Source organism: Synchiropus splendidus, chromosome 9, assembly GCF_027744825.2.
Source record: "Synchiropus splendidus isolate RoL2022-P1 chromosome 9, RoL_Sspl_1.0, whole genome shotgun sequence".
NCBI classification, from domain to species: domain Eukaryota; kingdom Metazoa; phylum Chordata; class Actinopteri; order Syngnathiformes; family Callionymidae; genus Synchiropus; species Synchiropus splendidus.
In genome coordinates this window covers 7,951,029-7,966,038 of record NC_071342.1, presented here as the reverse complement: position 1 = coordinate 7,966,038, position 15,010 = coordinate 7,951,029, and the positions used below count along the sequence as shown (strand labels likewise).

The 15,010-nt window shown below is 41.2% G+C and overlaps 1 protein-coding gene across 2 annotated transcripts in view; it reads right to left on the bottom strand.

The window, feature by feature from the left end:
• The window catches only part of dachc (dachshund c), a 32,647-nt gene extending 18,543 nt beyond the window's left edge, over nucleotides 1-14,104 (bottom strand). For both annotated transcript variants that reach the window (XM_053875094.1, XM_053875095.1), the window contains exons 1-2: nucleotides 13,385-14,104; nucleotides 749-858 (exon numbers count right to left, since the gene is read on the bottom strand). In XM_053875094.1, the coding sequence (XP_053731069.1) occupies nucleotides 749-858; nucleotides 13,385-13,962 (688 nt within the window). In that variant the 5' untranslated portion in view covers nucleotides 13,963-14,104. The remainder of the gene's footprint in view (nucleotides 1-748; nucleotides 859-13,384) is intronic.
• Nucleotides 14,105-15,010: the final 906 nt, after the last annotated feature.

Genomic DNA, 15,010 nt, shown 5'->3' with positions numbered 1-15,010 from the left:
TTATTCGCTGCCAATATATGGAATTTTACAGGCAAAAGAGCGACATGCTGCCAAAACATTGAGCCTTGTCACATCAAACCCAAGACATCACAGGCGTTTTATTTACCTTAAAGCGCTCTGAATATGCTGTTTTCACCCACGGTCCACAGCTCCACCAACAGAGCTGATCTCCTGGAGCTGAGATCGGCTGTGGTCCTGGCTGACCATGTTATTTTATGTAGACCACAAGAGCATTAACTCCAAAAAGTTGACACAAATGTCGACAATGTGACCAATGAAGACAAATCTGTTCAAGGGGATTTGAGGAATGAGTGGTAAGTGGAAAAGGGAACTAATATTGTGTTCAATAAATTTAAATCTGCTCTGCCCGTGACTCTGAATGTATTGAACATTTGTTTCGTTTGACACCTCCACCGTGGTGCTAGACGCCCATGCCACTGATTCCCCAGTGTGTTGGGGCAGTTCTACTGTACACGTCTTGGGAGATCCCACAATAACAGTTAGGAGTGCAAGCGCAGCTTTAGAATCAAAATATCATAGACTTTTGAGTTTGTGGCAACACAAGAGTAATCAGTGTGTCATCAATACAGATATATTTGTTGCATACATCTGAAACATAATTTCCAACGGAAAGGAATTTACGGCAGGTAACTAACCAAGAATTTGCGTGAAATATTTACATGCTATACATCATTAGGTGTTAGATTACCAGTTGTGTAACGAAATAGCTTGGGTTGTGGGTGGTCACCTGCAGGAGGCATGATCCCAGCGTGCATCAGCCCACTGTGGGCCAACATGTGGTGAGTCCCGCCCTCCGTCACACTCTGCAGCCGCTTGGGCGGTCGTCCAGGTCTGGAGCTGTGGGAGGAGAACAGCAGTTTTAACACTTGGACTCTCCTGGTTTATCATGGGTGGCCTTCTCTGAGCAAGTGTCCTTCAGTCTGTAAACCTGTGAACCTGCTGAAATGTCAACAACAAGCAGAACCTGAGCACTTCCAGGAAGGCTGCTGTGCAGCAAATCTGGCCTCCCCGAGGATACGAGCAAGCAGAAACGGAGTTTCCCAGCGGCATCCGTAAAGCCCTCATTACTGTTCAGCTTACTCCTTCATTTGTTTGCTTATTAAATGTGTTTGCCTGCTTCCTTCGCTTTACATCATTTCCACAGTTTTCTCCCGCCGTGTCACTTACTGCTACTAGGTTCACATTTGCATGCTTTGATTGAGCCAGACATGTTCAATCAATCCTGGAGCAAGAATGGGAGAAGCTGTCAGGCATCACTTTGGCTCTGACTAAACGCTGTGAATGTCCTGACAAGGGGAATGACACGGGCCGCGTCAGGCGTAATGACTAGCAGCGCTGCTCGTTGTCTTTCATACACAGGACAACACGGCTCTGGAGGCTTTTGTGTGAAGTTTGTCCTCATCACGCTCATGCTCAGAGTCAAATGAATATAGAGTAGAACCACATTTTATCTGAGGACATCACAAAGTTGTGTAAAGTGACAAAAACCTACATCTATCTATAGAATTGAACACAACATGACTCCCAAAGTGGAAATCTCGGCATTTCAACACTGTGGAAAAATAAAAATAAAAATAAAAATTGGTGTTTTTATTTCATTAAAATTCTTAATGAAATAATTAATTATCATATTCTTATTAAAACATATTATTTAAAAAAATCTAATTCAGAAAACCTGCCACGATAAAAAAGAAAGATTCAAGTTAGATGAATAAAATGGGTGCATCATCAAATATGAAATTACTTTTCTTTTTTTAAATAATGCACCTGAGCAAATGAGCCCTGGCCTGTCTCCAGAACAGGAATAAATGTAATTTAAAATACAAATTAAGAATAACATTCAATTCTCATTCAAAGTTAAGTAATTTTTTTTAAACACCAAAATATTTTGATACAGAGCTGGTATAGCTGGTTTGATATGACTCTTACATAGCAAAAGAGTTTTAAATTCGCACTGTTGACTGTTTGCGATGCGGCTGCCATTTTTCACGTTTTCTGTGCCAAAAATGCTATACAGAGGAAGTTTGTTGAGAAACGCACTGCCCACTTCACTATTAACTGGAACATGTTGACAACAATGTTAACTCTGCTTCGAACTGATGAGAATCACGTTCAGGAGTATGTCGCATTAGCACGATGGGAGTTGTCTTTGACAACTAGGTTGAGTAAATTAGCAAAGAACGGACCCAGGTGAGAGTTAACTGATCGTCCCATTCAGAGGTGAGGAGAGGCCACTGACCTGATCAGGGAAAAGATGGTGCGGTTAAGGAGGTTTATGAGTGAGTAGAAGGCACTGAAAATGTAGGAAAACACACTTGGGAGAAGCGAGAAAGGCGTTTTGACAAGCAGAACATTGATAGTAGAGGAAGAGGAGAAGATGAAGAGATGTTAGGGATAAAACACTGGAGTGTTGAAGAAGAAAAAGGTGGAAAAACGCAAAAAAAGAGGGAGATAAACTAGCAGCAGCAGCAGCTTCCGAGCGTGGGGTGTCTTTGAGCAGATTTTAATTAGAATCTAATCCAGCCGTCATTAAGGCCCCATAAACGAAGCTGTCAGTCAGGAGATTAATGGCGCCTCATTTGCATATTGCATATAATTCATCAATTACCCAGCAGAAAGGACCAATCCCCTGTTGACACACCCACTGCATGAGAAGGGGGGGAGACAGAGGGAGACAAAAAGAGAAAGATTGTGTTGCCGCTAACTGTGTGAGAAACACAGGTAGCTTCAGTGTGTGTGTGTGTGTTGCACGTGTGTGTGTGTGTGTGTGTGTGTGTGTGTGTGTGAAGTGTTCAAAGGTTAATTTGATGAGCCGATGAGCTCCACAGTTCCTGCCCTCGGTTTTAATGAGTTGTTATTATTGTCTCTTATTATAGGCCCAGACCGACTGGGATGTGACAGCTGACATCAGATATCACACACACACACAGGTATTCATGCAGGAATGCGCATGTGTGCGTGCAAAACCTTCCATGTTCTTTTCGGGACAGGGGTAAGAGTCGCACAACTTTTTTCGCACATGAAGCAACCTAGTGTGTGTAACAAAAGCCGGAAGTGTATTTTTAGGCCTCAGGTTTGAAGCTAATGTTGAGACACACAAATTTATAAGCAAACACAACAGGAGGAGGGGAGGGGGGGGGGCACACAGAGACCAAAGAGTGTGGTGAGGTTTTAGTGCAGCCGTTTCCCTTTCCCCTGCCACTGTTTATTTGCACACACTAATTAATGGCCTGTACGAGTGTGTGTAAGACTGTCTGTGGATGACTGGGTAAGCAAGTGTGTGTGTTGCATTTAAGGATGCATAAAGAACTGGAACCTAATTTTGTGTTTAGTCTGCAAGTGCGTTGATACATCAAAGTGACCCGTAGAGGGAGGTCTGTGTGTTTGTGGGTGTGCATGAGTGTGTGTGTGGTTGGAGAGCACCGGTTCCCTGAGGTAGGATTAATGAAAAAGCCTTTCATGGAAAAGTCATCAAGCTGAGGGGATGGAATGAGAGAGAGGCGGAGGGAAGAGAGAAAACAGTGCATTGTGTGTGTGAGAATGTGTGTAATAGGTGTGTATGCAGAAGAGGGGGTGTATGGCTTATGACCTCTTTGTCTCAAACTTTAATTAAAATCTCACCCAGACGTCCTCCCTCATGCCAACACTTTGGCCACACACACATATAATACAAGACAAGATGCTCTTTACATAGAGCAGCGTGTGTGTATGTGTGTGTGTGTGTGTGTCGGCTGAAACATGAAACTGCAAACATGGCAGCTGGAGCTTAGCACAGGTGAAAGAGCGGCAGCACATAACAAAGATGACAGATATCTGTGTTTCCCGCAAACACGCGTTTGGGAGAAAGAGAAAAGTAATGAAAGAAGAGGAAGTGTTACAGTCATAACAGTGGAACAGCTACTGGCTGGAGGTGCTGATAGGTAGCAGCTGTGTGGATGTGTGTTTGAGACAGACAGGGAGTGAAAAAAAAGCTCAAACAAGGTTTTGTTTGGAATACATTAGCGTCAGTTTACAGCTCCCATGCTCCCGTCCTTTCAATCTGTGTTCATCACGCAAGTTTGTATTCGCCGTCACGGTCCAGTTTGATAAATCATATCGTTGGCGTTGAAGTAGGAAGACTTATGCTGCCGGTTAGAAGAGACGGAGGCGAAGATTGATGCTGGGATCTCAAACCAGGAGCTGAACCATGGTTAAGCGTCATTGTAATTAGGAAAAGTTGTGGGTGATGATGTCATTAGACACACACATTATATTTAACTGACATCATTTCCAGAGCAAATCCAAATTAACGATGAGCTGTTCTTCACCTTCATGGTCTCACTTTGGGTTGAATCAGGACTCTTACTGCTGAACTTGTGCTCTGCAGTTCACCAACAGACACTGTTTTCCAACATGCTGGGTCGACTACAGCAGTTTTTCAACCTTTTTAATGCCATGGCGCGCTTCGTTCATTGGAAAAACCCAGAAGGAACCTTGGCCTCAGAGCAACTGTGCTTAGTTCACATGTGCTGCAGAAACCCCCTTGTAATTTGTGAAAAATTGTAACAACTGACACTCAGCTATTATGGCATGTTATTTGGCAATATGGCAAAATATATCAAGCTTTTCTTTTTTTTTAATAACTGTTTTGATTTTATCACAATTCCCTACACATGATTTTATTCTAGTTCAGGGAAATTCTAGACATGAACATTATTTGCCTTACAAGAGCACATTTATTTGGTTCTGCCTTTAGCTCAATTTCAAACCATGAACTTAACTTGGATGGTCTACAAGTGTCACAGTTTTGAAGTGATATGTCACGTTAGCCATTGGCTCTGTTATCTCAGACAGTCTTTGGCGCTGCAGGTCAGACAAGGAACACTCCATCATTCTGTTGTGAAGGTGTGTGTCAAGTTAGAGGCGCGTTAGGCTTAATAACAACTAGAAGTGGCTCATTTGAACGGCTCCTTCGCTGTAAGCGTGTGTGGCAAGAGGAGTAGCGTCAGCATAGATCTATAGTGTATCAAAATAATTTGACCAAATCCATGTAATCTCCTCACGTTGGTAGACCGTCAACATGTTCTATTTATTCATTATTGAAAGTGATCATATCGCACAATTGGGTGAATCTGGATAATTTCCCACAACACACCTGATGGTCTCTCGTGGCACACTGGTTAAAAACTGGACTGTCGAGTGGTATCCACCAAAGGCACACGCACTTCCTTCCACTTCAAATAGTTGAGTCAGTCATTCGTTTTAGATCAACCTTTGAACTATTGGATTGCCCAAGCCGGCCGAAACAGTTTATGAAAATGGCATCAGGAAAATTTCATTTTAATCTGAGTTTAGATGATTTGACATACATCTCAGTGTCTTTTCAGGAGATCACTCTAGCAGAGGATGGTCTGGAAGTCAAAGCTGCAAACTAATATTTTAGGACAGGATTGTAGATGTCGTTCAACATTTGTGCTTCTGATGCACAGAGAATTTAGATCCGATATTTAGACTTTGATGAACGCAGGTGCACGGAAAGTGAAACACTTAAAATGGCAATGGACACATGTCACAACATTCTGCCGGAAGACGTCAGTTCTAAAGCCAGATATGGCTCAGCACTCATCAAGACCAGTGTGTGGCCTTTAGCGGTTGTCTTGTTTTATATTATAAGCCACAAACTTGTGAACCTTGTATGTACTTCAAAATGCGAATGTTTTGTTCACTCTAAAAACCAACAATCATCGGTACTTTAGAGGTTGCCTTTTGTAACTACCATAGTGGAAGTCGTCAGTAGAAAGCAAAACCAGTTTCCTCCATAACAAGAACATGCAATAACAATAGACCAGCAAACAGTCACGGTCCCTCACTCCAGAAGTCAAGCTGTCGCCCCAAAACAGGGACTGGCGGCACAAAAGCCGACTCAGAGTCAGATCTGCAGATTACCATTGCCAACTTGTTTGCCGCTGCGCAAAACAAAGCCAGTGCTTGTGATTCACGCTGCAGGACTTTTCGTCTCATTTGTCATTCATTGTTTTCATTCGGGGTTCTGTTCCACACCTGCCTCTGTGGTTGTGTTAACTGATTCTGTGGAAAAAAAAACCCACCCTGGGATCACAAGTTAACACAGGAAATGCTATTAATCTTAGTCTTGTGTCTCTGCTCGCGCGCTTCTTTAGCAGTCAGTTCAGATCTTTGTAGACAAATTAATGCTGTTCAGATCAAACCCTTTCATTCAAGGAGAAGAGGACGTAACGTGTGCATGTAACAGTGATTTAGAACGGAGGCAATCAGGACTCACGTTTGTTGAATGGTCAGAAAATAATCAAGTTTAATCGGCAGTACAAGGTTGATCTTTGGCTCTAATGCCATTAGAGCTTTCAATGGTCGCAGCGCATCTGGGATTTATGATTTGAGTAGAGGAACTGCTTCCTTTTTGCAGGCCATAGTAATTGATATTGAGATGAATGTCATTGGCAACAATAATCATATGAGGTGCTCGATGCAGCCTGCAGGTCTGGAGTATGACACGCTTGATTTAAAGGCAACTATGAACTTGAGTGAATGCTCTCAGACATGTGGAGGAGCTCCACACGTATACACAGCGAACTGACTTTGTGATTCTAAACCAAGTCTTCTGTGGCAGATCAGGACCGCACAGGCAACACAATTTCTTAAAAAATAACAATATCAGTACGAGTTAAGCATGACAAAAAAATACCGTAAATCTGGACTACAGAGCACTGCAGAATATTAGCCCCACCCACTAAATTTAAGGAGAAAGGATCTTGTTCATATCTGTGCCATAGAAAAGTCAGTGGTGCACCCGGCTTAAAAATGCATGAGGATCACCTCAATACTAGGGCTGGGTATCGATTCTAATTTCAAGAATCGATTCGATTCCGATTCTCATGACTTAGAATCGATTATCACGATTCGATTCGATTCGATTCGATTCGATTCGATTCGATTCGATTCGATTCGATCCGATCTCGATTCAGGTTAGTATTTAAACAATTTTCTGAGCTGCTGGCATGATCACATGACAAGTTACACAACGTATTAATACTAGTATCAGAGAATATGCGTTAAAACGTAAATTAATTAATCCGATCTTTGGACCTACGAATCGATTTTATGGAATTGATGTACGAATCGATTCAGAATCGGAAAATCGATTTTTTAAACACAGCACTATTCAATACACAGTCAGATATTCCCACCATAGTCAATCTAACATTGCCATCCAAACTTTCAGTACAGTCCTTTAACTTAGAACAATGAATGTTAATGAATAATTCCAGATGAGCACCATTGACAAGATGTATTTCTTACGCACACAAGTAGCATATGCCACCTCATTCTAATCCGGTTGTTGTTAGCAGTTTTTCAACAGAGTGATTTCCTGTTTGAGACTTAGTTTTCTGTTGCTTATGTAGATATGTAGTCAAGAGTGACTCACCATGACAAAGCTACCACACTGTCAGTCATTTCAAAATACTGTTAAGGATGTTCAAGGTTCTATGCAGTCTCGCCTTCTTCAGTGGTTCCGCCACATCCACAACGTTTCTGCGTTTGGGTTGTTCCGCAATCTTAACAGAGGCCGCGTGCTTTGTGTTGCTAATCCAAATAAAAACTGCATTAATGTGACGTTGGAAGTCATATTTTGTCAACTATGTCACATTGACATAACACATGAAGACATCTGTATCAAGTTTCAAAGAGGAAACAAGTAGTCCTGGTGGCTTTTGTGTTGAATAAAATGTGAGTTTTTGGTATAGTGTAGGAACTAGTTATATTTCCCAATGTATATTGACTTTGAGAGCCTATGCCCGAAGAAAATGTAAAGAGAAAGTCAGCTGCGTGGAGTGGCAACTCTTCAATTGGTTCATGGACTCAGATATTAAACACCACCAAAACTCAATCACCTGTTCCTCCCCTCTTTTGGATATAATAGAGGTATTACACACCATATTCAGCAAATGCAGATGGGACCTAAAGTTGAATTGACAACTTATTGATTTCAAAAGCAAGAGTGGAGTTTCAACCCGGTCCCGTGTAGAGTGAGAAAGTAGTCAAGGGTGATGGATCAGGTTGACTCCCACACACCAGGTTCTCTCACTGGAACTAATGTCATTTACCAGAAAGGCCAGCAAACACACAGGCGTGACCGTCTGATTGTTTTTTTTTTTGCTCCTGCATGTGAGTGCGTCACTCGTGCATTAATTATTACTGATTTTGTGACAAAGGATGAGGTCAGCCTGTACTCACAATGAGCCTTATCTCACGGTAGCATCATTAAATAGACTTATCAGACTTCACAAATGCTAAAAGAGGCCATGACAAATAGCATTATTCATTTATTTTTTCCATGACAGCACTGAGAACGAATAATAAAAAAAGACAGAAAGGTATTGGGACAGATTCTGAATGTTGTTAAGTACACAAGTCGGTTTGTAAATTATTCCATACAAATGGTGTTGAGGATGTGACAAAAACTAGTGGATCATCAAATGATACTCTGACATCCATTTTCAAGCTGTGACAATTCTCTTTCTTTTCTTTCATCCGACAAAGATATCCTGATCCAAATGAACGACATCATCTGCAAATGCTGTTGATGTTCAGGCCTAATTAACTCAAGGCTTTTTTGAGGGTAATTAGAGACAGGGGTCTTACAACAACGTTCCTGTTAACGTCTGACACAGAAGAAACAATCCCCATAGGAGTCAGGAGATGATGCATCTGGATTTTATCTTGGCTGAAAGGTTTTAAGTATTCAAGCGCAGGTGTTCAAATAATGCTGGGAGCTGCATTTTCTAATTCCGGTTTTCCTCAACAAGTCAAAGCTTGTATCCACATCTCAGATATGGCGAGTTCAAAGTAAAATCGGACGCCTTTGAACATCACTCTTGGGGTATCGAAGCCCTTTTTCAACACTTTAAGTTCAATGAAATGTGATTTATAAGGAGACTTATCATAAGTCATACATGTGAGTCAAATATTTTTGGAGTTAATTCCTAGGATGAATCATGTCCAGAAACAGTTATGATGGTTTTAAGTGAGACAATCTTTACAATGAGTAATGAAAGCAACAATTATTGTTGCTCATTACGGAGTAAATGTTGCATTTCACTTAAGTCGTTGCTGTTACCATTGTTGAAACGTCCCCATACTTTTGGGTTGCGATTGTCCTGGAGCCTCCGCCATTTCTCCTCTAGCAATGGGATGTGCTAGCTCACCAATAAACGTAAAAGAGGGATGACGTCATGTAGCATGAATCCATCAGCAACTAATATAAAAGTCGGTTATCGTCAACTAGTTGTTACAGCCCTACTGTCAATGATAGATCAATAAAAGTGTTTCATTCTTGCGCTACAAGGATCTGATGTCGCGATTCAATTTCTTCCCAATGCGATAAACTGTACTTCTCCGACTGGTGAGATTTGACAGAACTAATAATGGTTCCTTATTTTTCGTTGGTTGACTCATAAACTTCAATAAATAACATGGGTGATAGGAATATTAAAAAAAAAAAAAAAGTCAGCGCAAAATGTAAGGGGACAGACTTTAGCATTTTCTGCCTTAAGTTGCATTTGAGCTTAGCACACCTCCTGTTTACCCAGAAATGGATATGATGTCACGTCAATGCTACCACTCAGAATGTGAATAATGGGGCGAAATACTAATATTTCATATCATCATATGAAAATAGTACAAACCTACATGTGAATCAATCAGGGCTGCAACGAGTAGTCAAGATACTAAACTATAATCGACTATTAAATCCATCAACAACAGCTTCACGTGTTGACTAGTCATGACATCATCACTTTCTAAATCATTGCACAATCCACCGTAAGAGGAGAAAAAAGGCTGGGGCTCCAGGACTTTGGCAACCAAAACCAAAGTACGGCCTCAACCTGCAACTGAGAGACTAACATGAGACGCAACATTAGCCAAAGATACCTTTGAAATCACATTTTGAGCAATTAAAATGCGACATATAAAGTACCAACAAGACACTTACACTTATTTATTATTCACATCACTACCGTGAGACATGTTGGTGTGGTCGTCAATCCAGACACATCATATGCCAACCAGTCGACTAATCGGAAAGATAGTCCTGTATTAGTCGCAGTGTTCCAGTACTCGATCGGTCTTGGTCTCGAGACCGGTCTCACACCCACTTGTTCAGCGTTTACTCAGTCTTGTCTCCGATTTCTAATCAACCAGTCGACAGAGACAAACGGTCATAATTGGTAAAAGAAAGAATCTGACTTATTGTTTTGCTGTGTATTTCTTTTTATCATGGGTCTCAAATTGAGCCACAAAAGGGCCACAGTGGGTGCCGGTTTTTGTTTCCGCTCATCAGGAGGGCACCCAAACATCAATGAGGACTGTAAATCTTTCAAACTGAGACCTGATTGGTTAACCAGCGTGTGCTTGTTTCATTGGAACAAAAACCTTCACCCTCTGAGGCTCATTTGTGGATCAGTATGAGACTCCTTATATTAACAGTCTTGGTCTTGTCTGCGTCTCAACCTCCAAGTACCTTGGTCTTTCTCCCCAGTCTCGCTTGGTATGGCCTTGACTACAATACTGGTTAGTTGACTATCGAAATCAACATTCATAGTAGACCTAATCGATCCACTTTCACATCCCCATTTTACACATTTTTCTTCAAAACTTCATCACTTCAAGCTGCTCACCAAGCGTCCCCTAACATTTAGCGCCTCATTAATAGCGTCTCTTTGAATACAAGTTGAGCAAAAAGTGATGAGGAAGAATTAGACATCTTGACATATCCCCAATCTGCTTTTAATGGCAGGTGTAAATTGGATCATTCATGCTCCAAGGAGCAGGATTAACTATCAAACAATATAAATTCCCCAAACTACGGCTTAATCCACCCAGCTCTGGATTCAAACCCGTGCTGTTAAGAGCATGTGGTTGCCACAACAGCAGACTGAAGCACCAGGAAACCACAAATCCCAGCCAATTTAGCTCCTTTATCCAAACATCTCTGTGGCACATTGGATTGATGACCCATGTAGTTGGTCACCATTGGAGTTCTGCAAAACAGCTCATTTGCATAATCTCATCATAAATACCCAGAATGCATTTAATCATCTCCTCTCTGTTCTGATGCTTAGGGCTAAAGAGTGTTGATATGATAAGACAGTGAGTTATTAAGGAAGGAGAGAAAGCGAGAGCAAAGGGATCAGTGAGTGAGGGAGCTTGTCCTGATTTAAGCTGCCGCTGGAGGCCAAATGAAAATTAATTAATTTCTGTGAAGAATCAATTTCTCAGAATGACAGTGTCAGACTCAATGTGTGTATGTCAAACACAGAGAGTGAGCGTACGCGCATGTCAACCACGGCGCCAGATCACGGCTCACGATAACATGAGAAACTTTGAAAGTTTTTCTGGATTACTAAAATTCATTATCGTCAACAGCATCACCATCATCAGAGTAATCATGCATTAAAATGCTAATTAGTCACAGGCCCAGCAGCAGTCGTTGGGTAAATAAAATGGGCCGCCCGGAAACTGCACGCAGAGACGCACTGGTGTCTTTATTGAAACGCGACCATAAACTACATCTCAACTTTGCTGCTACAGACTGTGTCCTCAGGTACTGTTGAGACCTCAACTCTCAACAACTATATTGATCTTAATGTTCAACCGTACATTAATGTTCTACTTTTCAGTGCTGATTAAATACATGTTCAGAAGTAGACACATTATAATTCAATGGTGTGTCAGATTTAATTGGGGAGTGGAACACACAGTAATCATTATTAACCACAATTAATCATGATGATGTTTTTACACCAAGCGGCTGCTTTAGTTCTATTTTCTTTTCTTTTTTTCTCTTCAATTTTAAAGTTTTTACGCAATCATTTTAAAGTAGAGTTGAATTTTGAGATGCTCATGGTCACTTTTTTTCAAAAGCAATATAATCATTTTAGAAGCTTTGATGAACCAGGACCAGCGCTTAAATCAGTCGAGTGCACTGCAACAATTACAAACGCCATTTTTCTAATCAATCACAAAAGACTATCGCACTCAATTATTGATTTATTTATTTATGTCAAACGGAAATTGATCATTATGAATAATATGTACATCACCATCCATCATGCTTACATAAACGCCTGAACTGAGATTTGTTCTTTTAATCCAAAATATATTCTCAAACGTTGAACACAATGGGAGACAACCATTTAAATAGCTATGGTGCCATCATGACTATTTTCCATTTAATGGTCAGACAGTTCGCTAAAAACGGGCATCTGTTTCAGCTTTCTGTTCCATGTTTCCAAGCAGTTTTCCTGGCTTTTGTACACATGTAATGAGTACAGACTTGTTTTACATTCATGAATCTATACATCTTCATTTAACAATGAAATTATTACAAATGTGAAATTGCAGTATTAATACACAATGTTCGCTGATCAATATTATCAGGGAACAAGGCACCATGAAACAAATATTTAATATTATATAGAGGGGAGGAATAATATTTAATTAATTGAAAATGTGTTCCAAAGTCATCGCCATGATAACTGTGAAAAACATTTTATAATCAGCGTCAAAAAGGGAGGAAAAAGGTTCAACAATAGATCAGATAATTTTACTGAAAATGAATCAGTATCCGGTGGCTGCTTTTAACCAATCAACAGCACCAGTGACGTGAGCTCAGGCGATGAACTGAGGTCCAAAATTTCTCACCCAGAATCAGACTGTGAAACGATCGATCGCGGTGTCGATTTACGGAACTCAGTACTACTGACTCGTTAAAAAAAATCTATTAAAAACAATATACATATTTCTTGCATTTCATGAAGTTTCATCGTCGACATATTTAATAGATACAAGTTGATGATGACGTTAAGTTGATGTCTTCTTACAATATTAATATTTCAAAATTTACATATGTTGGGTCTAATATAACCAAGAGCACTGTTAATCAATGACAGTTGCGAGAGCTGCGTTAAGTGAGAATCAATATGAATCTGTGTGTTATGATAATTTTTAATCAATAATGGAATCGTTTTTTATCTTTCAGCGTCGTTGAACATAGAATTCATTACATCATGAGTTACAGATCATCAACATGAACAGTAAACCAGTTTTTTTCATACGCTTGTAAACAGTTCTGATCATATTTTCTGAATCTGACTACCAGGTCAATTTTTCTATCACTTATGATTCACAGTTCACTTTTCAATCATTCTTGAAGACGAACCGAAAACTCGTAAGAGTCTGTGATGCATTCAAGGACTTCGGGAAGTGATCTAGTAAGTTGACTTATTTGAAAACTTTGCCCAAGTTTTGTGTTTGGCTTCACCATTCTCACCCATGTTCCACTCACCTGGCATTGGTACAGTCGTTGTAGAGGATCTCGAAGTCTTTCTTGGAGATGAGTTTGCACCGGTTCACCCCGGGTTGGATGGCGCCGAGCCCCCGCAGGACCCGCACCTGCTCCACGTTGCACACCACCGGAGTAATGTCCAGCCGCTTCAGCTTGGTGTAGACGGTGTGGAGCCCGCCGACCAGGTGCTTGAGGAACACGTCGAAGGCTTGCGGGAGGCAGATAAGTTCGGTGTCTTTGACGGTGAAGGAAGCGAGTTTGGCTCCCTTCACTTCCACCAATTTACACTCGTTGTTCTGCGGCGTGCTCTCCACGGGCGACGGGGTGGCGTACACGGGCTTACAGCCCCCGGACACCGGGGAAGCCGCGCTCTTCAGCGTCCCGTTGGACAGCAAGAGGTCCGCTCTGAACTGGTGAAGGAGCGCCGGGTGAGACACGGGGACAGCCGGCGAAGAGGCAGCGGAGACGGAGACGGCGGCGGGTGGCGGAGAGTTGGTGGCCGGGGACACGGAACTCGGAGCCGGGTGGTGACCGAGTGGAGCCGCGGGGAGTAGCGCCGGAGCAGCCGAAGTTGCCATGTTTGGTCGTCACTTCAAAAAAAGTAAAGTCGAACTATTCGGAAAAGTAACTTGGCGGAGTTGAAGAGACGAGCGTGAAAGATGAAAAGGGAGAGACAGTCAGATCTCATAGTTGAATGAGAGACTGACGCTCTGAGCTGGAGATGTCACATTATCATAAAGAGGAGGAGTCACATTCTTAGAGGGAGAGAGAGAGTGAGGAAGAGAGAGAGAGAGAGCGAGAGAGACCCAGAGATTAGCCCACAGAAACTTTGGATCAGCCTGTTTATACACACCTCTAATGCTCCTGATGGGACTTTGAATGGAACTCAATCTGTCATAATGACAACTTTTGAAACCTTCCTCCTCTAATCTCATTAGAAACACATTTGCTTGTCTTATTTTATTAAAGATGGCCCCACAGTCTTGAATAAAGTTTCCAAAAACAGTTGCTTTGTAAACAACTAGGGTGCAATTGTTCTCTGTTATTGTTACGTGTGTTATATGGCTATTAAAGAAAAATATATAAATTGTAAAGTGGTCCCATCATAGGAGAGGTGTGACTTAACCTAGAATATAGAGCCTCAAATGAAAACAATACATGTCTTAAATGAACGTGGCTCCACTTTATATGAAGGTGTCATCTATAATAGGGACGTTCAGAACATATCAGAATGCATTTATAAGGCTTTATTGATCCTTTTATGAACGTTTATTATCATCAGTGACAACTTATTACAGGGTTCCTGAAGTGTTATTAGGTGCAGAGTTTGAGAGAGTAGTGTTATTTTCAATAATATAAGGGTCGGGTTATTACTGTTAAGCCTAATAATGCATCATGATGCCTCATGAATGTATTACTAATGCATTACAGATGAGTGCTAAAAGTAAATGGTATTACTATACATGAAGAAAAAAAAAATTCAAACTGCAAAAGGAAAATCATCTTCATGTCCTCATCTAGCACACCCATGAACCTCATGTGAAGACTTCTTCATCTCCTTTCACCGTGTATCTTTCTCTCTCATGGTGGTCGACCTCTCCACACATCCAAACCATCTCTTTCTCT